The following is a 27,555-nucleotide window of genomic DNA, read 5'->3' on the forward strand; positions in this document are numbered from 1 at the left end:
CTGATCTCACATCCACAGGAAATCTATTCCCATCAAAAAGAACGCGGTAGTCACAAAGGCTCCGCTTCCGCGTGAGTGCAAAAGACCAATGTGGATTTTAAGGTTTTCTTTTTTTGCCTATGAAAGAAGGAGGAGTTCAGATTTTGCTCGCCATCGAATCCACGGTCTCGTGCGACATCGTGCGGTGCTGCATCATTTTACAAATACATTAATAAACACTCAAAAACCTGGAGTGGGTTGACCTTTTTTTCTATTCAGTTCTGGATTACAAAAAAAAACATTCTTAAAAGGCCACACATTAATTCTACAATAAGTTAATTTTGCTTTTATTTTTTTAACAAGCATGAAACATAATTTTAAATCAATTAAATGTGTTTCCTAAAGCGCAGCACCATGGATTCATCTATTTATGCAGCTAGACGTTTTCATGAAACAAAGACTCAAAAACAACCTAAAGTGTTATTTTTAAGTCACACACCTAGTTTTGTGTTAAAAAAAGACTACATATAATGATATAAGCAGTTATTTACCACAAAAAGTCTGTGATCTAGTGCAAATATGTGCACAGAAACGAGCATTTGGTAAAATGATATAACAAAGAGAAGACTGATGCAAAAACGAAAAAGACAAACATATTCATATTAAAAAGAATAAAGAAGTGAATCACATTTAGCCTACAGTTTGCTTTACCAGAGAGGAAAATAATGCCAATTGTTGCTGCTTTTCTGCAACTTATGTTTTTAAAACTCCGCATTTATATATAAACTAAGCAACAATGTGTGGGAAATCCAAGATATAATGCGATACAATGAGAAAGTATCCAAATGCATGTGGTATTGCTATAAACAGGAGTTACTAAAACTTGTGAAATCATGTCTGAAAAGCAGCTGAACAAAGATAATGCAATTCAGCACCAAGGCTAGCGAGAATGATAAAAGACCAACACCTTCAAACAAGGTACATTTGTAAAAATACATCAGTGTTTTCTATGGTAAAACTCCAAAGAGATCAAAAATTCATAATTTACCAAACTAGTAAAAAATATAATTATACAATTATGTACACAACTAAAGACTTAGAGGGCCTATTTAATGTAAAATATTTTCCTGTATGCTTTTAAGTTTTGTAATATGTCCATTCCTCAATATAAACAACCCAGAGTGACATTTTGATCCATTCACACATACTGTATCTGCTTATTCCTCTAGAAACCTGGAGTCAGAGCAGCAGTACCACCCCTCTAAAAACATGGATGGAATCTCACATTGTGAGGTAGATAAGTGAGGACCAACCCCTTCAAAGATGAGTCAGAGCTGCCTGCTCCAGCACCAGGCTGGCGAACAGAGACTCTTTCTCGACTTAGCAAACAATGCTCTGCAACACACTTTCAAGTTCTGTCCACAATATGCTTAAGCAAACGTTTAGATGTTGTAGGGTTTTGTGGGAGAAACAAAGGCACGCTACCAAAGATGGCTCTAGGCTGATGTCATGAAATGGGCGGCATCGACAAGGAGCTAAACAGAGTGCCTAAGAGATCAAAGCGTCTATCTTATGGGTAGAAAAATGAGCTGCATAAATAGCTTATATGTCGTAAATAAAATGAGTCTGTAGTGTGTCAAAGGCAAATTATTAGCCCTGGAAAGCTTATAAAAGCATGATATAGACGATTTAAATAAAATAGAGAAATAATATACATAGAAATAGATAGATATATAAAAGAATTACACAAAAGAATAGAGAGCCAGTACAAAATATGTTGCTTCATTACTTACTAGCTTTTAGAAAATAAAGAGATCTTACCTTCTCTGAGTTGGGTAAAGTCTGAGTTCTGGTAAAAGTGTCAGCTCCGTTTATACTGATCAGTTCTGCATCTACAGGAGGAAACGGTGCGGGGAAAACCACCACGTCACTCTTGAGAGTATCCGAACTGAAACACACGTCGTACTGCTGAGTAGCTTTGGAGTAAGACCAGCTCCCGTCAGGGTGGGTGGTGATCATTGGAGCGCTGTACCTGCTGAAACTTGCGTCTGTCCTGTGGCATCTGACAGCCATCAAACTGATGAGACTCAGCAGAAAGATGACGGACACCGACACTATGGCGATCAGCAGGTACAGGTTCAAATCCGAGAAGCTGTCCTCCTTTAGAGGCACGTGTCTGAACGGAGTCTGCATGTCAGCGCTGCTTTCCAGAACCACCACCTCAATGGACACAGTAGCTGACAGAGAAGGTTCTCCATGATCACAAACCAGCACCAGCAAGGGGTGACTTTTCAGGTCATTGTCGCTCATTCTCCTCTTAGTCCTGATCTCCCCGCTGCTGGTTCCGATCCGGAACAGGTTGTTTCCTTTGGGCTCAGACAGGTGATAAGAAAGCAGAGCATTGTATCCAGAGTCTGCGTCCACAGCCCTGATCTTTGCCACAAAGTATCCCGCTTCAGCAGAATATGGGATGTTCTCGCTGTTAACGGAGCCGTGCTCAGAGTAAGGAGCAAGAATGGAGGGACTGTTGTCATTTTCATCCAGAACAAAAACGTTCACAGTCACATTGCTGCTGAGCGGAGGAACACCAGAGTCTGTGGCCTGAACTTTGTAATGGAACGTTTTCAGCTTCTCATAATCAAAAGACTGAAGGCTGGTTATTTCTCCTGTTTCTGAATTAACATTCACAACAGTTGATGTCAGAACATTTCTTTGAGAACTTTCTTGTAATTTGTAGTAAATATTTGCATTGCTTTCCAGATCAGGATCAACAGCTTTTAGTTTATAAATAATTGAACCCACTGGACTGTTTTCTTTAACATAAATATTTATCACAGACTCAGTAAATTTGGGGGCGTTGTCATTCACATCAGCAACCTCTACATTAATAACATGAATGCTGGACAGAGGTGGGTTTCCTTCATCTGTAGCTTTAATGGTGACATTATAAACAGAAATATGTTCTCTGTCCAGCGGTCCGTCTACAACTAGAGAATAATCATTTTTGTAGTTGGACTTGAGTTTAAAAGGTGCAGATCCAACAACACTACATGTAGTTACACCATTAGCTCCAGCATCTTTATCACTCACTGTTATAAAAGCTACAACAGCCCCCACCTCTGCATCTTCCTTTACTGGAGTCATCAATGACGTCACAGCTATTTCAGGTGGATTGTCATTCTCATCAATTACCTCTACCAATAATTTGGCATGTGCGCTCCGGGGGGATGCACCCTGATCTTTTGCTTGAACTCTCACCTCATAAGCTGGAGTTTCTTCATAATCTATGCGGCTTTTCACTGTAATTTCTCCTGTTTCTGCATTTAATTCAAATATCTTTGATGGATCAAAATTCCCTCTCTTAATAAAAGAGTACACTATTTTACTATTTATTCCTTCATCTAAATCTGTCGCATTTACAATTTGCACAATGGTCCCCGGAGGTGCGTTTTCTTTCACACGCACTTTATAAAGTGATTTTGTAAATGTGGGGACATTGTCGTTTGCGTCGATCACATTCACGTATATCTGGAGTGATCCTGATCTGGAAGGTTTTCCTCCATCTATCGCTGTTAGAACAAGTGTGATCACGGACTGCTTTTCTCGGTCCAAGGCCGTGTTTAACACCAGTTCGGCCGACACACCGTGATCTCCACCGCTCTGCACATCAAGAGAGAAATGTTCATTCTGACTCAGCTTGTAGCTCTTTACGGAGTTGCTTCCCATGTCCGGATCTAAAGCAACCGGCAATAAGTACCGCTCTCCTGTTAACGAGGACTCGGAGATGTTTAAGACAAACATATTTTCCATGAAAGCAGGAGAATTGTCGTTAACATCTACAACGTTGATCTCTATCCGATGCGCTGTCATTGGATTATTTAGAACAGCTTGTATTGTTAACGAGCATTTTGCCAAATGCGCACAAAGCTCTTCTCTGTCTATTCTGTCATTAACAAAGAGGTTCCCTGTCTGTAAATTCACGTCAAAATATTTCTTACTGTAACTCGAAACGATACTTAAATCCCTCTGATACAAGTCCTGCACTTTGATGTTCAAATCCTTGGCGATATTTCCCACCACGCTGCCTTTGTTCACCTCCTCGGAGATCGAGTAGGATAAATGCGAAGCAGAGCAGTCCCACAGACAAAGAAGCACAACGATGCGTATCCACACATATTCCTCTTGCCGTCGAGAACACATTTTTGATGCATCCGAAAAGCTCAAACCGTCTGATCTAACATCCACAGGAAATATATTCCCATCAAAAAGAACGCGGTAGTCACAAAGGCTCCGCTTTGCTCCAGAAAGACCGTCCGTGCGCGTGCGAAAGACCAATGTGGATTTTCATTTTTTTCTTTTTAGGGAGGAGGAGTTCAGATTTTGCTCGCCTTTAAATCCACGGTCTCGTGCGACATCGTGTGGTGTTGAATCGTTTCACAAATGCATAAATAAACGCTCAAAATTCTGGAGTGGCCCCACCCTTTACTTGTTCCTATTGGGCTTTGGATTAAAAAAAAAAAAAAAAACAAACTTTGTAAAAGGGCCTCACATGAATTGAAATATTTTTTTCATTAAGAAAACACTTAAACATAACCTAAGTTTTTTTTTTTTTTTTTCCCAAGTCAAACCACTATTTTTTGTCGCGCAAAGTCTACATTTGATGGTATAAACAGCTATACACCTGACAAAGTATGTGTTCTGGGGTAAAATGTTTACAAGACAAAAAAAAAACATTAATAAGATAATGTTATAAAGAGAAGCTTGATGCCAAAGAATAAAAGAGAAATGTAGTCATATTGCAATAGAAAGAAGTGCATCAACTACATAATTTGCTCTACCAGGGGGAACACAATGCTAATTGCTGCTTTCTGCCACTTCTCATAACCATCTAAAACCACACAATAATCAACAAACCAAGCAATGATGTGTGGGAAATCCAAAACATAATGCGATAAAATGAGAAGGTATTCAAACACTTATGATTATTGGAATAAGATGAAGTTGCAAAACTAATGAAGTCATCTGTCTGAAAAGCAGCCGAACAAAGAAAAGACGATTCAGGACCAAGGCCAGCGAAAATTAGAAACTGCCAACCCCTCAGAACAAGATACATTTTTGCAAAACACATGTGCTTTTTCATGGTACAACTCCAAAGAGACATACAATTCATAATTTACCAAAACAAAATACATTTATACATTTATTTATCTGGACTTATTATTTCATGCATAATTTCTTTCTTTTGTGCTTTTCTGTGCATTACTATGTCCATTGCTCAATATAAACAGCCCCAACATGTCATGTTTATCCATCCATGCATGTCTGCACATTCCCCTAAAAAACAGCGCTCTGCGCACCAGACCCCTCAATTCAAAAAAGGGAGTGGAACCTCACATTGAGAGAAGTGAGGACCAGCCCCATCGAAGAGGAGTCAGAGCTGACTGTACCAGCTCCAGGCTAGCGCTTACACAAACACACCCTCTGCGCTGAACTAGCAATGATCTGCAACGAATATTCATTTCCTGTGCTCAATATGTACATAAATCTTTGCAAAAGTTTAAATACTGTTTGCTTTTGTGGGAGAAAAAAAGACATGTTACAAAGGCCAGATCTAAGTTCATGTCATGAAATGGGCGACATCAGCAAGGAGCAAATGAGGGTGCATAAGAGATCAAGGCATCTTACTTGCGGGTAGAAAAATGAGCTGCTCAAATAACTCATGTTTCATAAAAACAATTGTTCTGATGTGTACAAAAGAGAATTAATTACAAAATAAATAGAAACAGGTGGATCTGAAAAGCTTAAAAAAATATATAAAAACTTTAAATAATATATAAAAGATATAAGTTACACAAACCAATATAGAGCCAGAACATAATGAATTGTTGCTGTAACTCTTAGCTTTACGCAATAAAATCATCTTACCTTCTCTGAGTTGGGTAAAGTCTGAGTTCTGGTAAAAGTGTCGGCTCCGTTTATACTGATCAGTTCTGCATCTACAGGAGGAAACGGTGCGGGGAAAACCACCACGTCACTCTTGAGAGTATCCGAACTGAAACACACGTCGTACTGCTGAGTAGCTTTGGAGTAAGACCAGCTCCCGTCAGGGTGGGTGGTGATCATTGGAGCGCTGTACCTGCTGAAACTTGCCTCTGTCCTGTGGCATCTGACAGCCATCAAACTGATGAGACTCAGCAGAAAGATGACGGACACCGACACTATGGCGATCAGCAGGTACAGGTTCAAATCCGAGAAGCTGTCCTCCTTTAGAGGCACGTGTCTGAACGGAGTCTGCATGTCAGCGCTGCTTTCCAGAACCACCACCTCAATGGACACAGTAGCTGACAGAGAAGGTTCTCCATGATCACAAACCAGCACCAGCAAGGGGTGACTTTTCAGGTCATTGTCGCTCATTCTCCTCTTAGTCCTGATCTCCCCGCTGCTGGTTCCCATCCGGAACAGGTTGTTTCCTTTGGGCTCAGACAGGTGATAAGAAAGCAGAGCATTGTAACCAGAGTCTGCGTCCACAGCCCTGATCTTTGCCACAAAGTATCCCGCTTCAGCAGAATATGGGATGTTCTCGCTGTTAACGGAGCCGTGCTCAGAGTAAGGAGCAAGAATGGAGGGACTGTTGTCATTTTCATCCAGAACAAAAACGTTCACAGTCACGTTGCTGCTGAGCGGAGGAGCACCAGAGTCTGTGGCCTGAACTTTGAACTGGAACGTTTTTAACACCTCATAATCAAAAGACTGAAGGCTGATTATTTCTCCTGTTTCTGAATTAATATTTATTGCAGCTGAATTTTGTGTATTCCCTAAAGAACCTCCTAACAAAGTGTAAAATATTCTTGCATTAAGATCAACATCAGGATCAAATGCCCTTATCTTATGAATAACATGCCCTGCAGGAATATTTTCTTTTACATAAATATTAAAAACAGCATGCTCAAATTGAGGTGCATTATCATTAACATCGGCAATTTGAACCGTAATAATCCTTGTGCTGGATAAAGGTGGACTTCCTCCATCTGTTGCTGCAATGGTGACATTGTAAACTGAAGTATTTTCTCTGTCTAAAGGTCCATTTACTATCAATGAATAATCATTCTTGTAGTTTAACTTTAATTTAAACGGCACAGACTCAAGTACTACACAGTTTACTGCTCCATTTTTCCCTCCATCTTCATCCCTCATGGTTAATAACGCAACTATCGTTCCTATTTCTGCGCCTTCCTTAATGGGTGTCATGAGTGACGTCACGTGTATTTCTGGTGCATTATCATTTACGTCAGTTACCTCTATCAACACTTTAGCGTGTGACATGCGGGGTGAAGCCCCTTGATCCTTTGCTTGGACTCTTATTTCATAAGCATGCGTTTCCTCGTAATCCAATTTCCCCCTCAGCGTCATTTTTCCTGTTTCTGAATCAAGATCAAAAATATCAGCAGGATTGAAATTACCTCTTTTGATAAACGAATATAGAATCCTGGCATGATTTCCCTCGTCTAAATCGGAGGCATCTAATTTGATTATCTCCATTCCTGGCGTGGAATCTTCACTCACTTTAACTTTGTACAGAGATTTGCTGAAAGTCGGTGTGTTGTCGTTTGTATCTATTACATTCACGCTGATCTGTAACGTGCCAGATCTGATCGGCTTCCCTCCGTCGACTGCGGTCAGAATTAGTTTTAAGACAGGCTGCGTCTCTCGATCCAAAGCTTTATTGAGCACCAACTCGGCTGACACGCCGTGTTCACCGCCGCTCTGCACGTCAAGCACGAAATACTCATTGGGGTTCAGTTTATAGCCATTTACGGAGTTCCTGCCATTGTCTGCGTCCTCTGCTATGGGCAGGAGGTAACGCTCTCCCGGAGCCGTCGATTCAGAAATGTTTAACGAATACGACTGCTCACTAAAATCTGGCGAGTTATCATTTATGTCTAAAATATTGACTTCAATACCCTGCGCAGACATGGGATTGCTCAGTACAGCCTGCACTCTCAGCGAGCATTGTTCCATGTTTGCACAAAGCTCCTCTCGGTCTATTCGCTCATCAACAAACAGATTCCCGGTCCTCAAATCAACGTCAAAATATTTCCTGTTATAACTCGAAACGATGCGCAGGTCTCTGCCATCTAGATCCTGAACACTCCATTTCAAATCCTTTGCGATGTTTCCCACCACCGTGCCTTTGTTCGCCTCCTCGTTCACCGAGTAAGATAACTGCAGAGCGAAGCACTCGCCGAAACAAAGCAGCACAGCAACATAAATCCGAGTAAAATCCATGGTGAACTCAATGTTCTTCGGTCCGATTTAATACAGCTCTGATTGTAAATCCGTTTGTAACGCCATTTTTCGGGGCCGAAGTCCACTCTCCTCTATAACATAAAAACCGTCTAAATGACCAAATAGTGTTTCTGTCTCTCTTTCTCTCTCTTGAAGGGAGGAGGGCAGAGCAATTCAAAAACTCACGGTCTGCAACGACACCTTGTGGTATTTAGAAGTTAACAAGAGAACGAAACATCTGAATGAAAAGTTATGAACTAATCTTATCATTTAAGCCATTTTATCATCTTAACTTTGTTTGATTAAGGCACTGTGTTATTATCACTAACATATGCATAAAAAAACTGTCAGAATAAGTGACAGAATATATCATATTATTCAAACAAATCCAAATGACAAATGTATCTCCTGTCAAGACAAAAGCACACTCGAGATTGTGAAAGGTTCCTGCAGCACCACGGACAGCGATTCACACCCGAGAGCAGACTTCTCGCTTTCGTTTTTTAAAAACTACTCCCTTTAAAGGTTTTGAATCTTTGATAGGAGGGTTTTCAGTTATGTTTATCATTAAATAAGTGCTTGAAAACGGAAAAAAACAGCACTAGGTGAGACAAGGGCTCCTACTTAATGTTTTGGTTTGTGTGTTTATATCATTAAATATGAAACTAAATGCACTTAGTATCAAAATAAAAGATTGGTCACTGGCTGATGTTTAATGCATTTAGTTTGTATGTCTATTTCGAAATTAATAGAATATTACAACATGGTAAACAAATGTAAATAGTATTTAAAAAAATGTAGCATGGAAATCTGAGTTGTAATTTATTCAACTAAGTTATTATTAATAGTAAGTTAATAACTGTGAAAAACATAATCTATAAGAATGCTTGGAAAACGAATAGATATTAAAAAAAATGTTCGATTTATAGACCATTTTTAAAAAGCTACAAGACAATTTTGTCACTAATGTATTCAAAAATACTGCATTGCAAGTGAAATGGTTAAACTTTTGCCGGGTAGAGGCACTGTATTGCGCATTATCAATATTCCTATTTATTCTTAGAGCAAAACATTTGTACTTTGAGCTCTAGTTTTCAGTAGAAGATGTTTCACTTAAAACCCAGAGTCCAAATCATGTCTCATGTTTTTGTGTACTTGTCAAAAGTGTATTCTTTGATTTATTATCAGAATTCTACATAAACAAACTTTTTTTAAGGTATTAAAAAATAAACTGAATTAGGATGCTCAAACAGAATTGCCCCAAAAATTTAAAAAAAAAAAGTAATTGTTTTATTTGAAGTAAAGATTTAAAGCGATTTATAAAAATGATGTTCTTACCTTCTCCGAGTTGGGTAAAGTCTGAGTTCTGGTAAAAGTGTCGGCTCCGTTTATACTGATCAGTTCTGCATCTACAGGAGGAAACGGTGCGGGGAAAACCACCACGTCACTCTTGAGAGTATCCGAACTGAAACACACGTCGTACTGCTGAGTAGCTTTGGAGTAAGACCAGCTCCCGTCAGGGTGGGTGGTGATCATTGGAGCGCTGTACCTGCTGAAACTTGCGTCTGTCCTGTGGCATCTGACAGCCATCAAACTGATGAGACTCAGCAGAAAGATGACGGACACCGACACTATGGCGATCAGCAGGTACAGGTTCAAATCCGAGAAGCTGTCCTCCTTTAGAGGCACGTGTCTGAACGGAGTCTGCATGTCAGCGCTGCTTTCCAGAACCACCACCTCAATGGACACAGTAGCTGACAGAGAAGGTTCTCCATGATCACAAACCAGCACCAGCAAGGGGTGACTTTTCAGGTCATTGTCGCTCATTCTCCTCTTAGTCCTGATCTCCCCGCTGCTGGTTCCGATCCGGAACAGGTTGTTTCCTTTGGGCTCAGACAGGTGATAAGAAAGCAGAGCATTGTATCCAGAGTCTGCGTCCACAGCCCTGATCTTTGCCACAAAGTATCCCGCTTCAGCAGAATATGGGATGTTCTCGCTGTTAACGGAGCCGTGCTCAGAGTAAGGAGCAAGAATGGAGGGACTGTTGTCATTTTCATCCAGAACAAAAACGTTCACAGTCACGTTGCTGCTGAGCGGAGGAGCACCAGAGTCTGTGGCCTGAACTTTGAACTGGAATGTTTTCAACACCTCATAATCAAAAGACTGCATCGACATAATTTCTCCACTTTTGGAATTTATATTTAACATTGATGAAATAGGAGTTTTCCAAGAATTACTTTCAGCTAATAGGAATGTTATATCTGCATTGTCATTTATATCTGCATCCTGCGCCGTTACTTTTGCTATTACATTCCCCACTTGGCTATTCTCTGTCACATATACATTCATAGCTACTTCTGAAAAAGTAGGTGCATTGTCATTTATATCAGAAACTTGCACGTGGATTACAGCAGTGCCAGAAAGGGGTGAACTCCCTGCATCAACAGCAACGATTGTAACATTGTATTCTGCTACTCTCTCCCTGTCAAGCAACCCGTCAACTATTAGGGAGTAATAGTTTTTGTAATTTGTCGTTAATTTAAAAGGGAGGATATCCTTAATTGTACAAGTCGTTACTCCGTTCTGTCCTCCATCTTTATCTGTCACAGTAACCAAAGCAACAACGGTTCCAATTTCTGCATTTTCTTTAACTGGACTCATCACGGATGTTATGGTGATCTCTGGTGCATTGTCATTCACATCAACAACTTCTATCAGCACTTTAGAATACCCACTGCGGGGAGAGCTTCCTTTGTCTGATGCCTGCACTCTTAACTCATACGCATTGTTGTCCTCATAATTCAAAGGAGTCTTCAGAACGATCTCACCACTCTCTGGAACGACATAAAATTTTTCAGGAGAGTCCACGTTCCCTCTTTTCATTAAGGTGTATCTGATGTCTGCATTTGATCCCTCATCTAAGTCAGTTGCATTTAACGTCAGGATGGTTGTGCCAACAGATTCGTTTTCATGTACACTGACTTTATAAAGTGATTTGCTAAATAAAGGTGTGTTGTCATTAACATCCACAACGTTAACAATAATTTGCATAGTACCAGAGCGTACAGCAATTAAAATCAGTCTCACATTAGGCTGTTTTTCTCTATCTAAAGCTTTCTGCAACACCAACTCTGCAGACAAACCGTCTCGACTTGTACTCACATCTATGGAGAAAAAATCATTGGGACTTAATTTGTACGTTTTCACTGAATTGATGCCTGTGTCTGCGTCATGCGCTGCGGGGAGGGGGTATCTCTCCCCCGCTGAGGAGGATTCAGAGATGTTAAAGACGTGTATTTGCTCCAGGAATTGCGGAGCATTGCCGTTGATGTCAAGAACATTGACTTCAATCCGGTAAATATTCATGGGACTGCTGATGAGCCCTTCGATATTTAAGGAACACTTGGGCGTATTGGGGCAGAGCTCCTCGCGGTCGATCCGTTCATTTACGAACAAAGCGCATGTCCTTAAATCCACTTCAAAATATTTCTTACTGAGCAGAGATACAATCCGAAATCCACGCTCTTCCAGCTGCTGGGGAACAATATTTAAATCCTTCGCGAGATTTCCTATCACGGTTCCTTTGTCCACTTCCTCGGAAACTGAGAAGGAGAGCTGAGCGGCGGAGCAGTCAAATAAACAAAGAAGAACGGCGAGCAGCATCCCTCCCGCTACGAAGCAGTCCTGTCGATTTATATATATATACATTTCCAAAGGTAAAATAAAATCCACAGGGAAAAAAATAAGTATTCGATCTGATAAGACTGACGAAAATAAAATAAAACAAAACAAACAAGCTTTACAAATGGCAAGATCTGACGAGGTCGTTTGCGCAGCGAGAACAAGCGGTGTACGGACACTGGTTCACATCTCATATTCAGAGGAGGAGTTATGGGTGGGTGGGTGATAAACAAACACGAATGCGTGGTCTCGACTGACATCTTGCGGGTTTTCTATTACACTTCTCATCGAGATTTTCAAAGCTGATTCAACTTCTGTGAATTAAGCACAAACTTAATGGAACTAAATGACAAGGGGAGCCAAAGAAAATAAAAAGTGAACGGATAAATGACATTATCTTAATCAACTCTTTCAGATTTTTGCTGTTAAAAATAATGTATTGACAAAGGAAGTATTATCAAGGATTAAAAGATTGAGGGAAAAATCCACCAGTGTAAGGGGAATTCAATAAGAGCATATAACAATACAATAAAGAAATATAATGACAAAGGCTCAAATTAATATCAATCCAAACTACGGAAAGACCATGAAAAATCTCCGCTCAAACAGGACAATGACGTTCAATTAAATCATCACCAAGGCCAGCGCATCGAATGGAAACATTTTATATAAATATATAAATATAATTGAAAAAAGTGACATTTTCACGTATGTAAATATATTAAATAACCCAGTCGCAGTAAAAAAAATGCGTACATATTCCACGACTTTGCACTCTGAAATACCGTGTATAATATACGCCAAACACGGTTTTTGCGATACGCAGCGGTTGAAAATGCGTTGCGACGGCGTACATATACACGCCTTTTTAGGTTTCGTTTTGATAACGTGGTCAGACATCCTTGGGTTCTTTTCAAAATGACATTGTTTCGGGTTACGGTTAGGGTTTAACAAGCGAATTTTTCGTTAGTGCGGCTGTCTCTGATGCTCATGGCTCCACCAGGGGACGTGTCTAATGTGCAAAACACATTTAACACGTTTAGGACCGCGCGTATAATATGCACACAAAAACCGTTTTGGCGTATATTATACGCGGTATTTCCCAAGTTGTGGAATATGTACAGATTTGACGGAGACTGGGCCGATATTAAATAACACTACTGGAAAGCAAAGCAGAATAAACCCAGTCATGCAGAATTATCAGACACATTTGGAGCCACACAATTGTCTTACCTTCTCTGAGGTGGGTAAAGTCTGAGTTCTGGTAAAAGTATCAGCTCCGTTTATACTGATCAGTTCTGCATCTACGGGAGGAAACGGTGCGGGGAAAACCACCACGTCACTCTTGAGAGTATCCGAACTGAAACACACGTCGTACTGCTGAGTAGCTTTGGAGTAAGACCAGCTCCCGTCAGGGTGGGTGGTGATCATTGGAGCGCTGTACCTGCTGAAACTTGCGTCTGTCCTGTGGCATCTGACAGCCATCAAACTGATGAGACTCAGCAGAAAGATGACGGACACCGACACTATGGCAATCAGCAGGTACAGGTTCAAATCCGAGAAGCTGTCCTCCTTTAGAGGCACGTGTCTGAACGGAGTCTGCATGTCAGCGCTGCTTTCCAGAACCACCACCTCAATGGACACAGTGGCTGACAGAGAAGGTTCTCCATGATCACAAACCAGCACCAGCAAGGGGTGACTTTTCAGGTCATTGTCGCTCATTCTCCTCTTAGTCCTGATCTCCCCGCTGCTGGTTCCGATCCGGAACAGGTTGTTTCCTTTGGGCTCAGACAGGTGATAAGAAAGCAGAGCATTGTATCCAGAGTCTGCGTCCACAGCCCTGATCTTTGCCACAAAGTATCCCGCTTCAGCAGAATATGGGATGTTCTCGCTGTTAACGGAGCCGTGCTCAGAGTAAGGAGCAAGAATGGAGGGACTGTTGTCATTTTCATCCAGAACAAAAACGTTCACAGTCACGTTGCTGCTGAGCGGAGGAACACCAGAGTCTGTGGCCTGAACTTTGAACTGGAACGTTTTCAGCTTCTCATAATCAAAAGACTGAAGGCTGGTTATTTCTCCTGTTTCTGGGTTGATTGTTACCAATGACGTCATCTGCGTTTTTATGTTAGGGGTTTTAACTAGATGGTATGTTGATTTTGCGTTTTCCTCTAAATCTGCATCCAATGCTTTTAGTTTGTAGATTATTGCTCCAACTGGACTATTCTCCTTCACGTAAACATTAATTTGAGAATCCAGAAATCTGGGAGGATTGTCATTAACATCAGACACCTGAACAGTAATTACATGTGTGTTAGAGAGAGAGGGCGTCCCTTCGTCTGTTGCTAATAATGTAATGTTATATTCTGAAATAACTTCTCGATCAAGAGACCCACTTATTAACAAAGAATAATAGTTTTTATAATTCGATTTCAATTGAAATGGAGCCAAATTTATGATTTTGCAGTTTGTTTTTCCATTTTTGCCCCCGTCTCTGTCAGTTACTTGCACCATTGCAACAGCTGTGCCAATTTCAGCGTCCTCACTCACAGGACTCAGAAGTGACGAAACCGAGATATCTGGGACATTATCATTAACATCAATCACTTCAACTAAAACCTTACTATGCGCACTGCGGGGAGGATTTCCTTTGTCCCGTGCCTGGACACGAATCTCATATGCCTGAACGTCCTCAAAGTCCAAACTGCCTTTGACAGTAATCTCCCCGGTTTCATTATTGAGGAAAAATGTATCGTCTGGACTTAAACGCCCCCTTTCTGTAAACGTGTAAACAACCTGTCCATTAACCCCTTCATCTAAATCAGAAGCCGCGAGCCTGAGTAAAGTGGTGCCCAAAACTGCATTTTCGACCACTTGCACTTTGTAAAGGGATTTACTAAAAACAGGGGAATTGTCATTTACATCCAGAACATTCACTTTTATTTGTAAAGTACCCGTTTTTGGAGGCTTTCCTCCATCGACTGCCGTGAGAACGAGTTCGAAATGTGGCTGCTTTTCCCGATCTAACACTTTCTGCAGAACTAATTCAGCAAACACGTTCTGCTCTCCAGTGCTCTGAACATCCAGAGAGAAATGCTCATTTGGGCTTAATTTATAAGTCTTCACAGAGTTAATTCCGACATCCGCATCATGAGCTCTCGGCAGAGGATACCTCTCTCCAACATACGAAGATTCAGAGATTTCCACTGTGGTCATTTCCTCCACAAAAGCCGGTGCATTGTCATTAACATCCGATATCACGACTTCTATTCTATGGAGACCTCGAGGGTTGCTCAGAATGGCCTCTATGTTTAAGGCGCACTTCACCATATTAGGACAAAGCTCCTCGCGGTCAATTCTGTCGTCAACGTAAAGAATCCCGGATTCACGGTCCACTTCCAAATATCGTTTTTCATATCCTGATGTGATCTGAAGACCCGAAGTCTGGAGCTGCTGCACACTGAGATGCAGGTCTTTAGCGAGGCTTCCTACCGCGGTGCCTTTGTCCGCTTCCTCCGCGATGTTATAGGATATTTGAGCCACGGAGCACTCGCAGAGACAAAGAAGAATGACGAATAGATTCCACATATGATCCCATAGTCTCCGAGAAGCCATCGCTGTTAACGGACAATGCATTATTTCCTGGGTACTTAATATTTTCTCATCCACAGAAAAAAAAAAATAATAAAATCCGCCTCATATCCATGCCCTGAAACGCTCTTTACTATTTGAAGCTGTGCTCGCATGTGAGTGCTTCACAAAGCGACGGGCGGATGATGACGTTTAGGTTTGGTCACGAGAAGAGTGTACAAACACTGATGCTATGGTCTCCAGCGACATCTACTGGCATATTTTAAGAAACAAATACAAAAAAGTATAGGAAAAACAAATGCAAGGAAAAAAAGTGTAAAAATCAGACAAAAAACATAAATGCAAATTACATTATTTTTATTTGTGACGTCCATTAGGACTGGCTCATCATTAAGTATTTTTGATATACTTTCAGATCTTTTTTATCTTCAATTGCCCAAAAATATTATTTTCTTGCTTCAGTTTGTAACACAAAATGTTAAAATAATGAATTGTTAAATAAATAAATATAGTGTTATGACAAGTCCTACAAAGGATAGAAACATAGCAAAGAGGACACGTTTTTCAGCACCATGGACAGAGCAAAGCAGGCTGAAAAAAATAACTTTCCTCATGGTAAATGTTACAGGCAAAAGGAACAAGATCTGAATAAATAAATCTGACAGAACCTACACATTACTTAAGTTGAACCCAATATCTTTTCTGAATTCTAGTGACTATTACAGGATTTCAAAAGGCACGCAAAACAATCTACTTCACCATAATTTTGTAATTATTGTATGAATTGTTCTCTTGTGTTTTATATTGCAATGGTGGTAAATAGGATATACTTATATAGCATTTAGCTACCTTCTAGAAGGTCAAACACACTTTGCAGTCACAGTCCCGTTGACCCCCACACACACTTGAAAACTGATGTTGGTTCTGCTGCTTAACACTGACACCAACACATAACTGCCAGGAACAAAAATTCAATGAAAGACTTCCTAATAGAGGTAGTTTCAGCACCAAGGACAGCCACATGTTTCAACGCTTTCTAAAAGATATTTTAAAATGTAACAGAAAGATACATTGAAATGGATTCATCTAGTTTTCTTTTATAATAATAGCAACATAAGGCACACTGGAAAAAACGTTTGAGTGTTTGGTTATGTAAAATTTATATTTAAATGTGACGTAAAAGTGATGTTCTTACCTTCTCTGAGTTGGGTAAAGTCTGAGTTCTGGTAAAAGTGTCGGCTCCATTTATACTGATCAGTTCTGCATCTACAGGAGGAAACGGTGCGGGGAAAACCACCACATCACTCTTGAGAGTATCCGAACTGAAACACACGTCGTACTGCTGAGTAGCTTTGGAGTAAGACCAGCTCCCGTCAGGGTGGGTGGTGATCATTGGAGCGCTGTACCTGCTGAAACTTGCGTCTGTCCTGTGGCATCTGACAGCCATCAAACTGATGAGACTCAGCAGAAAGATGACGGACACCGACACTATGGCGATCAGCAGGTACAGGTTCAAATCCGAGAAGCTGTCCTCCTTTAGAGGCACGTGTCTGAACGGAGTCTGCATGTCAGCGCTGCTTTCCAGAACCACCACCTCAATGGACACAGTAGCTGACAGAGAAGGTTCTCCATGATCACAAACCAGCACCAGCAAGGGGTGACTTTTCAGGTCATTGTCGCTCATTCTCCTCTTAGTCCTGATCTCCCCGCTGCTGGTTCCCATCCGGAACAGGTTGTTTCCTTTGGGCTCAGACAGGTGATAAGAAAGCAGAGCATTGTATCCAGAGTCTGCGTCCACAGCCCTGATCTTTGCCACAAAGTATCCCGCTTCAGCAGAATATGGGATGTTCTCGCTGTTAACGGAGCCGTGCTCAGAGTAAGGAGCAAGAATGGAGGGACTGTTGTCATTTTCATCCAGAACAAAAACGTTCACAGTCACGTTGCTGCTGAGCGGAGGAACACCAGAGTCTGTGGCCTGAACTTTGAACTGGAACGTTTTCAGCTTCTCATAATCAAAAGACTGAAGGCTGATTATCTCTCCTGTTTCTGGGTTAATATGAATCATTGTGGTTAGAAGTATGGAGCTTGCATGTGCATCCAAAACAGAATAGCTTACCTTAGCATTGGTGTCTACATCAGCATCTACTGCTGACACCTTTCCAATAACTGTTCCTATTTTTTCATTTTCGTTCACATAGATGTTTATAACAGCACTTGGAAAATATGGGGCATTATCATTTACATCTGACAGGTAAACTGTTACCACAGAAATATTTGAAAGAGCAGGTGTGCCTTCATCCTTTACTGATATTGTGACATTGTACTTTGAAGTAAGTTCCCTGTCAAGCTTTCCATTAACAACTAAAGAATAATAATTCTTATAGTTGGTGTCCAGTCTGAAAGGGACAACATTTAAAATCTCACACTTCACTTCACCATTTTTACCACTGTCCTGATCTAGAACTGACACCAGGGCTATGGCAGTTCCAACATCAGCATCCTCATTTACTGAAGAGAGCAGGGACGTCACGGTGACTTCTGGAGTATTATCATTTAAATCAATCACTTCTACGAGAACTTTACTATGCGCAGACATGGGAGGCTGGCCTTTGTCTCTTGCTTCTGCTCGGATTTCAAATGCCTTTCTCTCTTCATAGTCTATTTTCCCTTTTACTGAAATAATTCCTGTTTCTGGGTCAATTTCAAAAGCATCCAAAATATGATCCTGATCTTTGCTCCTCAGAGAGTAAACTATTTCACTGTTTGTTCCTTCATCAGCATCAGTCGCATTTAATGTAAATATTTTTGAGCCAACTGGAACATTTTCCAGTATCCTGATTTTGTAAAGACTGCTACTAAAGACGGGTGCGTTATCATTATTATCTAGCACATTTATTTTAATTTGTGACGTGCCTGATTTTGGCGGAGACCCCCCATCTACTGCTGTTAACAACAGTTCTATGTTTGGTCTTTTCTCTCGATCTAAAGCTTTCTGTAGCACCAATTCTGGAGAAATAGTGTCTCCTCTTTTATGTGTCACCAGATTAAAATATTCATTCTGACTGAGCTTATAGGCCGTGACAGCGTTTTTACCCACATCAGCATCGTTTGCCTCTGACAAAGCGAACCTAAATCCCGGTACTGTATTTTCCGCGATGTCCAGTGTTTGTAACTTTGTATTAAAGGACGGAGAATGATCGTTCACATCTTTGATTTCTATTTCCACTCGGTAAAGCTTTAATGGATTGTTTATCACAGCCTCCACAGTAACGGAGCATGTGGGCTCCTCCGCACAAAGCTCCTCTCGGTCGATCCGCTCGTTAACAAACAGGAATCCGGTCCTTAAATTGATCTCAAAATACTTCTTCTTGGATGCTACTATTTGGAATAATCGGCTCTCTAAATCCCGCACATTGAGGCTTAGATCCTTTGCGATATTCCCAACATTAGTTCCCAGGTTTACTTCCTCCGACACGGAATAGGCGAGCTGTACCGACGCCGCTCCCGAGTCACAATCCAGCAACGCGAGCGCAAGATATGAGAAAAGCAGTCTGCAGCGGCTGAACAAAACCATCATTCCTTTGAATAGAGATCGCAGCAAAAATCCGTCGTTTTGGTTGTTTGAGAGAAGAAAAAAGGAACGAGCTTTAAAGATGAATCCTATTGTTTAAAGAGAGAAACTCCATCGTGCCAAGCCGTCGCTTCCACCTCTCTCTTTGTTTAGAAAAACACATCATTTACGTTTTTACCCTGGGAGGAGCTGCAGCATTTCTGTATCACGGTCTATCGCGCCGCCACGTGGCAACTTTGAGAAACTGCAAACATTTTTCTGTGACCGTGAAGAAACATTGAGAATGATTTAAACACATTTAAATATGCCATGCACTAGCTTTAAAATTCAACAACTTTCTTTAGAGGTCACAAAAAAAGCCCAGTATGATCCTGCTTTTATATTGCTAAAACAAATAGACATATAACATTGAGACAAAGCGGGGTGTGACGTCATCCACAGAAAATGCCTTACATCTGACTCTCACTAAATAAGCAACCCAGTCTCATCCACAAACGTTCAAAATAAGGCCAAATCCGTCGACATTGATTGGTCCGAGTCATTGTGAGTCACGTTTTTAGGACAACTTCCATCGCCAATCACAAGTGAGCTTGCTCGAAATTCTCACGATAATCTGTCAATCAAACGTTCAAGGTGGGGACAGCGGGAACCACATGCTTTTACTGTTGCATCTGATTGTCAGTTTGTAACTTACTTAACTTGCAATAAAAAAAAGAAAATATGAACAAAAAATAGGATTTGTAAGAAAATGCTACTATATATATATATATATATATATATATATATATATATATATATATATATATATATATATTAGAGCAAGAAGGGTTATTCTGGCAAATAGAAATGCCTGTCTATTTCTCAATAAAAATCTATGTGATTTTGGCTTCTTGGAGTCTGTATATACATCTTTATATTTGGAACATTCACATATTTCAGCATTTGTTTCCTTCAGACATAAAAAAAATACTATTTCTTTTCTCAACTTGCTTTTCTTAATTTTTCCAACAGTCATTACATCAAACGCCATGCACGCAGACAAATAGTAAAGAATAAAAATGCAGTTATTTAGAGGTGAAATTGAAGTGAACTCACTATTATAAAACGAAGTTCGAAACTGAAGATTTAAGAAGTAGAAAAAAAGACGTTCATTACAATGTAAGTATATTTCTGTTTAATTTGTTGAAACTATACAAAAAGTTCATGTTTTATTGTTTTATTACTTAAAGTCTAAGTTGTAATTGGGATGTTAAGGTTATTACAAAACTACAATTCAATGAAAGATATCCTGACAGAGGTAGTTTCAGCACCATGGACAGCCACATATTTCAACGGTTTCTAAAAGATATTTTAAAATCTAACGAAAAAAATACATTGAAATTGATTTAGTTTTCTTTTATAATAATAGCAACAGAAGGCACACTTGAAAAACGTTTTGAGTGCTTGGTTATAAAAAAAGAAATATTTAAAATGTGACGTAAAAGTTATGTTCTTACCTTCTCTGAGTTGGGTAAAGTCTGAGTTCTGGTAAAAGTGTCGGCTCCGTTTATACTGATCAGTTCTGCATCTACAGGAGGAAACGGTGCGGGGAAAACCACCACGTCACTCTTGAGAGTATCCGAACTGAAACACACGTCGTACTGCTGAGTAGCTTTGGAGTAAGACCAGCTCCCGTCAGGGTGGGTGGTGATCATTGGAGCGCTGTACCTGCTGAAACTTGCGTCTGTCCTGTGGCATCTGACAGCCATCAAACTGATGAGACTCAGCAGAAAGATGACGGACACCGACACTATGGCGATCAGCAGGTACAGGTTCAAATCCGAGAAGCTGTCCTCCTTTAGAGGCACGTGTCTGAACGGAGTCTGCATGTCAGCGCTGCTTTCCAGAACCACCACCTCAATGGACACAGTAGCTGACAGAGAAGGTTCTCCATGATCACAAACCAGCACCAGCAAGGGGTGACTTTTCAGGTCATTGTCGCTCATTCTCCTCTTAGTCCTGATCTCCCCGCTGCTGGTTCCGATCCGGAACAGGTTGTTTCCTTTGGGCTCAGACAGGTGATAAGAAAGCAGAGCATTGTATCCAGAGTCTGCGTCCACAGCCCTGATCTTTGCCACAAAGTATCCCGCTTCAGCAGAATATGGGATGTTCTCGCTGTTAACGGAGCCGTGCTCAGAGTAAGGAGCAAGAATGGAGGGACTGTTGTCATTTTCATCCAGAACAAAAACGTTCACAGTCACGTTGCTGCTGAGCGGAGGAACACCAGAGTCTGTGGCCTGAACTTTGAACTGGAACGTTTTCAGCTTCTCATAATCAAAAGACTGAAGGCTGATTATTTCTCCTGTTTCTGAATTAACATTCACAACAGATGATGTCAGAACATTTCTTTGAGAACTTTCTTGTAATTTGTAGTAAATATTTGCATTACTTTCCAGATCAGGATCAACAGCTTTTAGTTTATAAATAATTGAACCCACTGGACTGTTTTCTTTCACATAAATATTTATCACAGACTCAGTAAATTTGGGGGCGTTGTCATTCACATCAGCAACCTCTACAGTAATAACATAAATGCTGGACAGAGGTGGGTTTCCTTCATCTGTAGCTTTAATGGTGACGTTATAAACAGAAATATGTTCTCTGTCCAGCGGTCCGTCTACAACTAGAGAATAATCATTTTTGTAGTTGGACTTGAGTTTAAAAGGTGCAGATCCAACAACACTACATGTAGTTAAACCATTAGGTCCAGCATCTTTATCACTCACACTTACAATAGCAACAACAGTCCCCACCTCTGCATTTTCTCTTACAGGGCTCATCAATGACGTCACAGATATGTCTGGTGCATTGTCATTCTGATCGATTATCTCTATAAGCACTTTTGCTTGTGCTGTACGAGGAGTGGAGCCCTGATCTTTTGCTTGAACTCTGATTTCATAGGCTGGAGTTTCTTCATAATCTATGTTATTTTTCACGGTTATTTCACCTGTTTCTGAATTCAAGTCAAACATAATTGAAGGATCAAAATTTCCAGTTTTACTAAAAGTATAGGAGATCTTACTGTGTATTCCTTCATCTAAATCGGTTGCATTTAAAATTTGCACTAAAGTCCCCGGAGGTGCGTTTTCTTTCACACGCACTTTATAAAGTGATTTTGTAAATGTGGGGACATTGTCGTTTGCGTCGATCACATTCACGTGTATTTGCAGTGATCCTGATCTGGAAGGTTTTCCTCCATCTATCGCTGTTAGAACAAGTGTGATCACGGACTGCTTTTCTCGGTCCAAGGCCGTGTTTAACACCAGTTCGGCCGACACACCGTGATCTCCACCGCTCTGCACGTCAAGAGAGAAATGTTCATTCTGACTCAGCTTGTAGCTCTTTACGGAGTTGCTTCCTACGTCAGGATCTTTAGCAACTGGGAGGAAATACCTCTCCCCTGTTAACGAGGACTCGGAGATGTTTAAGACAAACATATTTTCCATGAAAGCAGGAGAATTGTCGTTTACATCTACAACGTTGATCTCTATCCGATGCGCTGTCATTGGATTATTTAGAACAGCTTGTATTGTTAACGAGCATTTTGCCAAATGCGCACACAGCTCTTCTCTGTCTATTCTGTCATTAACAAAGAGGTTCCCTGTCTGTAAATTCACGTCAAAATATTTCTTACTGTAACTCGAAACGATACTTAAATCCCTCTGATACAAGTCCTGCACTTTGATGTTCAAATCCTTGGCGATATTTCCCACCACGCTGCCTTTGTTCACCTCCTCGGAGATCGAGTAGGATAAATGCGAAGCAGAGCAGTCCCACAGACAAAGAAGCACAACGATGCGTATCCACACATATTCCTCTTGCCGTCGAGAACACATTTTTGATGCATCCGAAAAGCTCAAACCGTCGGATCTAACATCCACAGGAAATCTATTCCCATCAAAAAGAACGCGGTAGTCACAAAGGCTCCGCTTTGCCCTCGAAACACCGTCCGTGCGCGTGCGAAAGACCAATTGTGGATTTTAAGGTTTTTTTCTTTTTTCCTTATGAAAGGAGGAGTTCAGATTTTGCTCGCCTTCAAAACCACGGTCTCGTGCGACATCGTGTGGTGTTACATCATTTAAAAAATGCAAGAAAAATAAACTCATAAATCTCAAGCATCCCGACTACTCCAAAACCTATCACTCGTCACCACAAACCAATTTGATTTTTATTTAAAAAAATAATACTTTCTGATAAAACCATTATATAAATGTTTATATGAGTTGACCTTTTTCAATTATTATGAAATACAACCTAAAACACATTAAACGAATTGCCAAGAAAGAGTATCACCAGTGACAGCTATTTTTTTTCTTTACTGTTATACAACCAGACAGTATTTTAACAAAGGAAAATACATACCAAACCTCCAAAAAGTTGTATTTTCAAAGTGTCATCATTTTGTTTCTTTTTCTTTCCTTTTTTTGTTGAATAAAGACTACATTTTTTGCTGAGAAGAATTAATGCCTAAGAACTTATGTGACAAGGAGTAAAATGTGTTAAAAAATAGAACAGCATTGATTTAATTAGTATTTAAGAAAAAGGAGTAAAATGTCAAATTAAAGAAGGTGAATGTAATAAATTAAAAAAAAAATGCTAACTATTGATTATAAATGACAACAAGAAATAAACAATTTCGATTTCTGCAAATGATTGGCATCATTTAACCTAATAATAATCAACCAATTAAACACCGATGTCCAAAACACAGTTCAAGACAAGCTGAAACTATCCAAATGCAAATAATATGTGTAGCAAACAGTAGTTGCTAAAACTAATGGAATAATTTGTCTGAAAAGCAGCCAAAGACAACAAAATTCAGCACCAAGGTCAGCGGAAAAAGCCTAACCAAGTCATAGAGCAAGATTCTTAATACATTGGTGTTTTCTGTGGTACACCACTAAAGAGATTGAAAATTTGTAATTATTTGAATGATAAAATGAACCATGCAGCTTTTTTAAAGACTTAAAAAAGCACAGAACAAATGTCGCATAAAAGCAACAAAAAGAAAAAAGCCAGAAAAAACAAAATATTACATTGCAGGTTTAACATGACTAATTGTCTTACCTTCTCTGAGGTGGGTAAAGTCTGAGTTCTGGTAAAAGTGTCGGCCCCGTTTATACTGATCAGTTCTGCGTCTACAGGAGGAAACGGTGCGGGGAAAACCACCATGTCACTCTTGAGAGTATCCGAACTGAAACACACGTCGTACTGCTGAGTAGCTTTGGAGTAAGACCAGCTCCCGTCAGGGTGGGTGGTGATCATTGGAGCGCTGTACCTGCTGAAACTTGCGTCTGTCCTGTGGCATCTGACAGCCATCAAACTGATGAGACTCAGCAGAAAGATGACAGACACCGACACTATGGCGATCAGCAGGTACAGGTTCAAATCCGAGAAGCTGTCCTCCTTTAGAGGCACGTGTCTGAACGGAGTCTGCATGTCAGCGCTGCTTTCCAGAACCACCACCTCAATGGACACAGTAGCTGACAGAGAAGGTTCTCCATGATCACAAACCAGCACCAGCAAGGGGTGACTTTTCAGGTCATTGTCGCTCATTCTCCTCTTAGTCCTGATCTCCCCGCTGCTGGTTCCGATCCGGAACAGGTTGTTTCCTTTGGGCTCAGACAGGTGATAAGAAAGCAGAGCATTGTATCCAGAGTCTGCGTCCACAGCCCTGATCTTTGCCACAAAGTATCCCGCTTCAGCAGAATATGGGATGTTCTCGCTGTTAACGGAGCCGTGCTCAGAGTAAGGAGCAAGAATGGAGGGACTGTTGTCATTTTCATCCAGAACAAAAACATTCACAGTCACGTTGCTGCTGAGCGGAGGAACACCAGAGTCTGTGGCCTGAACTTTGAACTGGAACGTTTTCAGCATCTCATAATCAAAAGACTGAAGGCTGATTATTTCTCCTGTTTCTGAATTGATACTTATAATTCTGGACAGTGATGCTTGTTTGCTATTATCATTAACAAGTGTATAAGTTATTTGACCATTTTCACTTTCATCAACATCAACAGCAGATATTTTTCTTAAAGCTGTTCTTTCTTGGGAGTTTTCTTTCACGTACAGATTGATTACAGCTTCAGAAAACAAAGGGGTGTTGTCATTTACATCAGTGATTCTCACAAACGTGGAGGCTGTGGAGAACAGAGAAGGTTTGCCTTCATCTGTGGCTTTGATCGTAACGTTATAATTAGGAGTTAGTTCCCTATCTAGCTTTCCTTCTACCACTAATGAATAATAGTTTTTATAATTTGTCTCCAGTTTAAAGGGAACCAAATTCATTATTTCACACTTTATTTCACCATTTTTACCTCCATCTTTGTCAAGCACTGAAACAAGAGCTATAGCTGTTCCTGTTTCAGCGTCCTCTTTAACAGAAGTGAGCAGTGACGTCACCGTGATCTCGGGGGCGTTGTCGTTTAGATCCAGGACCTCCACGAGGACTTTACATTGTGCCGTTAAAGGAGGCTGGCCTTTGTCGGTGGCCTGAACGCGAATTTCAAACGCAGGGTTTGTTTCAAAGTCAACGACTCCCTTCACTGTTATTGATCCTGTTTCGGGATCTATTTCAAACGTTTCAAGCACTTGGTCCTGATCCTTCGCATTAAGTAAATACGTGATCTCTTTGTTTATTCCCTCATCGGCGTCGGTTGCTGTGACCGTCAGCACTGTTGTTCCAATTGAGGGATTTTCAGAAATAGTAGTTTTATAAAGAGTTTTTGTAAAAATTGGAATATTATCATTATTATCTAAAACATTAATTAGAACCTCTGACGTTGCTGTCTTTACTGGTGTTCCTCCATCTAGCGCGATCAAAGTGAGCTTTATTAAGGCCTGTTTTTCTTGATCTAATGGTTTTTGAAGAACCAACTCAGCAGAAACACTTTTACCTTTGTGAACCGCTAAAGAAAAATAATCATTCTGCGAGAGTTTGTAGGTGTTAATCGCATTTTTCCCTATGTCGGCATCATACGCAGACAACACGGGGAATGTGGCTCCAGGCAGCACGCTCTCTGCTATATCGATGGTTTGTGATTTGGTGCTGAACGTCGGCGGGTTGTCATTAATATCTAGAATATTAACCTCAATCCGATAGAGCTTTAATGGGTTATTGATCACAGCCTCTACATTTAATGCGCACGTTGCAGCTTTTTCACACAGCTCCTCTCTGTCTATTTTTTCAATGACGTAAAGGAGACCCGATTTTAAATTGACATCAAAATACTTTCGCTTTGATCCACTCACGATTTGAAACATACGCGACTCCAAATCCTGCACATTGAGGTTCAGATCCTTTGCGAGGTTTCCGACTGCAGTCCCCAGATTTACTTCCTCTTGCACGGAGTATGAAAGCTGCCCGGACACGCAGCGACACTCCAGAACAATAAGCACCAGATATATCCGAAAAGAGATCATTTCACCCAGCAGATGCTAAATTCCGTACGAAGGTACCGACAAACACGTCCTGGTAAGAAAATTGGACCGGACAAAAAATGTATGTATAAGTAAAAATAAAACCATCAAGAGCCGATCAGATCCATTCCGCGTCTAACTGCGTTTATAACAAAGCCCGGACAAAGAATATGCGTCTGATGTAGGAGTGGCCTTCACGTGTCAGAGACGTGCTTTCGGGATCACGGTCTCGGCTGTCCTCTTATGGACATTTTTAGTAATTACAACTTATTAATAATAGTCTACATTTGATCCTATATTTTCTATATTTTAAGCAACGAGGCAAACCACTGTACGTCGACAAACATCAGGTTAAATAAGCTCAGTATTTGACGAAAATGGAATCGCAACTGCGTGCGGAAACAATTTCAGCACCATGGACAGAGTCTTGCTGCCGGGTTACGAGACAGTTGAATTGAAGAAAGATGAGTAAAAAAAATACAGAAAAAAATAAGGTTTATTAAAGACAGAAGTGAACTGATTTGTATCTAAATATATTTTTTGCAAGTTAATCTTATTTATTAATTGTATTAAACAACAATTTATGCTATTAAACATGTTGAGGTATGTTTACCTCAGATTACTTAAAAAAAATATTTCTACTATCTCAGTAAAGTGTTTTAGTTTACCAAAGTTTTTTTTATTCTACCATGAATGAAGTGTTAACACTTTGAAAGTTCTCTTTGAAAATATATATTTCATATAGCTTATATTTGATTACAAAGACAGAAAAAATATCAAAGATAAAATATAGGCTTTTTTTATCTTGTAAGAAGATTAATTAACTGAACAATTTGTTTCAGTTTCCATTAAGTGGAACACAAAAATGTGGAAGTTTACAAAACAAATAGAAAAAAAAAGGATCTACGCAATATGAGGTCAAATACTATTACAATATTTTATGAATAACACTGAGACTGAAGATGCTAAAAACTGTTTGTCTTACATGCTGA

The 27,555-nt window shown here is 40.3% G+C and overlaps 5 protein-coding genes across 19 annotated transcripts in view; all 5 read right to left on the reverse strand.

Annotated features, from left to right (window-relative positions):
- The window catches only part of LOC112153550 (protocadherin alpha-C2), a 192,133-nt gene that overhangs the window by 41,075 nt on the left and 123,503 nt on the right, over positions 1 to 27,555 (reverse strand). Inside the window, exon 1 of one of the 15 annotated variants that reach the window (XM_036213963.1) lies at positions 13,180 to 15,798. The exons of 11 other annotated variants lie outside the window; for them this stretch is intronic. In XM_036213963.1, the coding sequence (XP_036069856.1) occupies positions 13,180 to 15,579 (2,400 nt within the window). In that variant the 5' untranslated portion in view covers positions 15,580 to 15,798. Of the gene's footprint in view, positions 1 to 1,800; positions 4,323 to 5,904; positions 8,390 to 13,179; positions 15,799 to 27,555 lie in introns of those variants that run through there. 3 more of the 15 variants (XM_036213972.1, XM_036213971.1, XM_036213964.1) reach the window with 3 other exon arrangements.
- On the reverse strand, positions 9,253 to 12,114 carry LOC112153676 (protocadherin alpha-2). Its single transcript, XM_024284042.2, has one exon. The coding sequence runs from the start codon at positions 11,971 to 11,973 to the stop codon at positions 9,583 to 9,585; it is 2,391 nt and encodes a 796-aa protein (XP_024139810.2). The 5' UTR covers positions 11,974 to 12,114; the 3' UTR covers positions 9,253 to 9,582.
- Positions 16,700 to 19,268, reverse strand: LOC112153675 (protocadherin alpha-3). Its single transcript, XM_036214042.1, has one exon. The coding sequence runs from the start codon at positions 19,109 to 19,111 to the stop codon at positions 16,700 to 16,702; it is 2,412 nt and encodes an 803-aa protein (XP_036069935.1). The 5' UTR covers positions 19,112 to 19,268.
- LOC112153674 (protocadherin alpha-3) lies at positions 20,589 to 23,104 on the reverse strand. The gene has a single exon (XM_024284040.2). It carries the CDS (start codon positions 22,978 to 22,980, stop codon positions 20,590 to 20,592), a length of 2,391 nt encoding a protein of 796 aa, XP_024139808.1. The 5' UTR covers positions 22,981 to 23,104; the 3' UTR covers position 20,589.
- LOC112153673 (protocadherin alpha-8-like) lies at positions 23,852 to 27,164 on the reverse strand. The gene has a single exon (XM_024284039.2). The coding sequence runs from the start codon at positions 26,564 to 26,566 to the stop codon at positions 24,110 to 24,112; it is 2,457 nt and encodes an 818-aa protein (XP_024139807.2). The 5' UTR covers positions 26,567 to 27,164; the 3' UTR covers positions 23,852 to 24,109.

The sequence above is a fragment of the Oryzias melastigma genome, linkage group LG10 (genome assembly GCF_002922805.2).
Source record: "Oryzias melastigma strain HK-1 linkage group LG10, ASM292280v2, whole genome shotgun sequence".
Classification (NCBI taxonomy): Eukaryota; Metazoa; Chordata; class Actinopteri; order Beloniformes; family Adrianichthyidae; genus Oryzias; species Oryzias melastigma.

Excerpts from the sequence above, each read along its gene's own strand:
- LOC112153674 (XM_024284040.2), bottom strand. The coding sequence starts at position 22,980 with ATGTGTTCTCGACGGCAAGAGGAATATGTGTGGATACGCATCGTTGTG.
- LOC112153676 (XM_024284042.2), bottom strand. The coding sequence starts at position 11,973 with ATGTATATATATATAAATCGACAGGACTGCTTCGTAGCGGGAGGGATG.
- LOC112153675 (XM_036214042.1), bottom strand. The coding sequence starts at position 19,111 with ATGATGGTTTTGTTCAGCCGCTGCAGACTGCTTTTCTCATATCTTGCG.
- LOC112153673 (XM_024284039.2), bottom strand. The coding sequence starts at position 26,566 with ATGATCTCTTTTCGGATATATCTGGTGCTTATTGTTCTGGAGTGTCGC.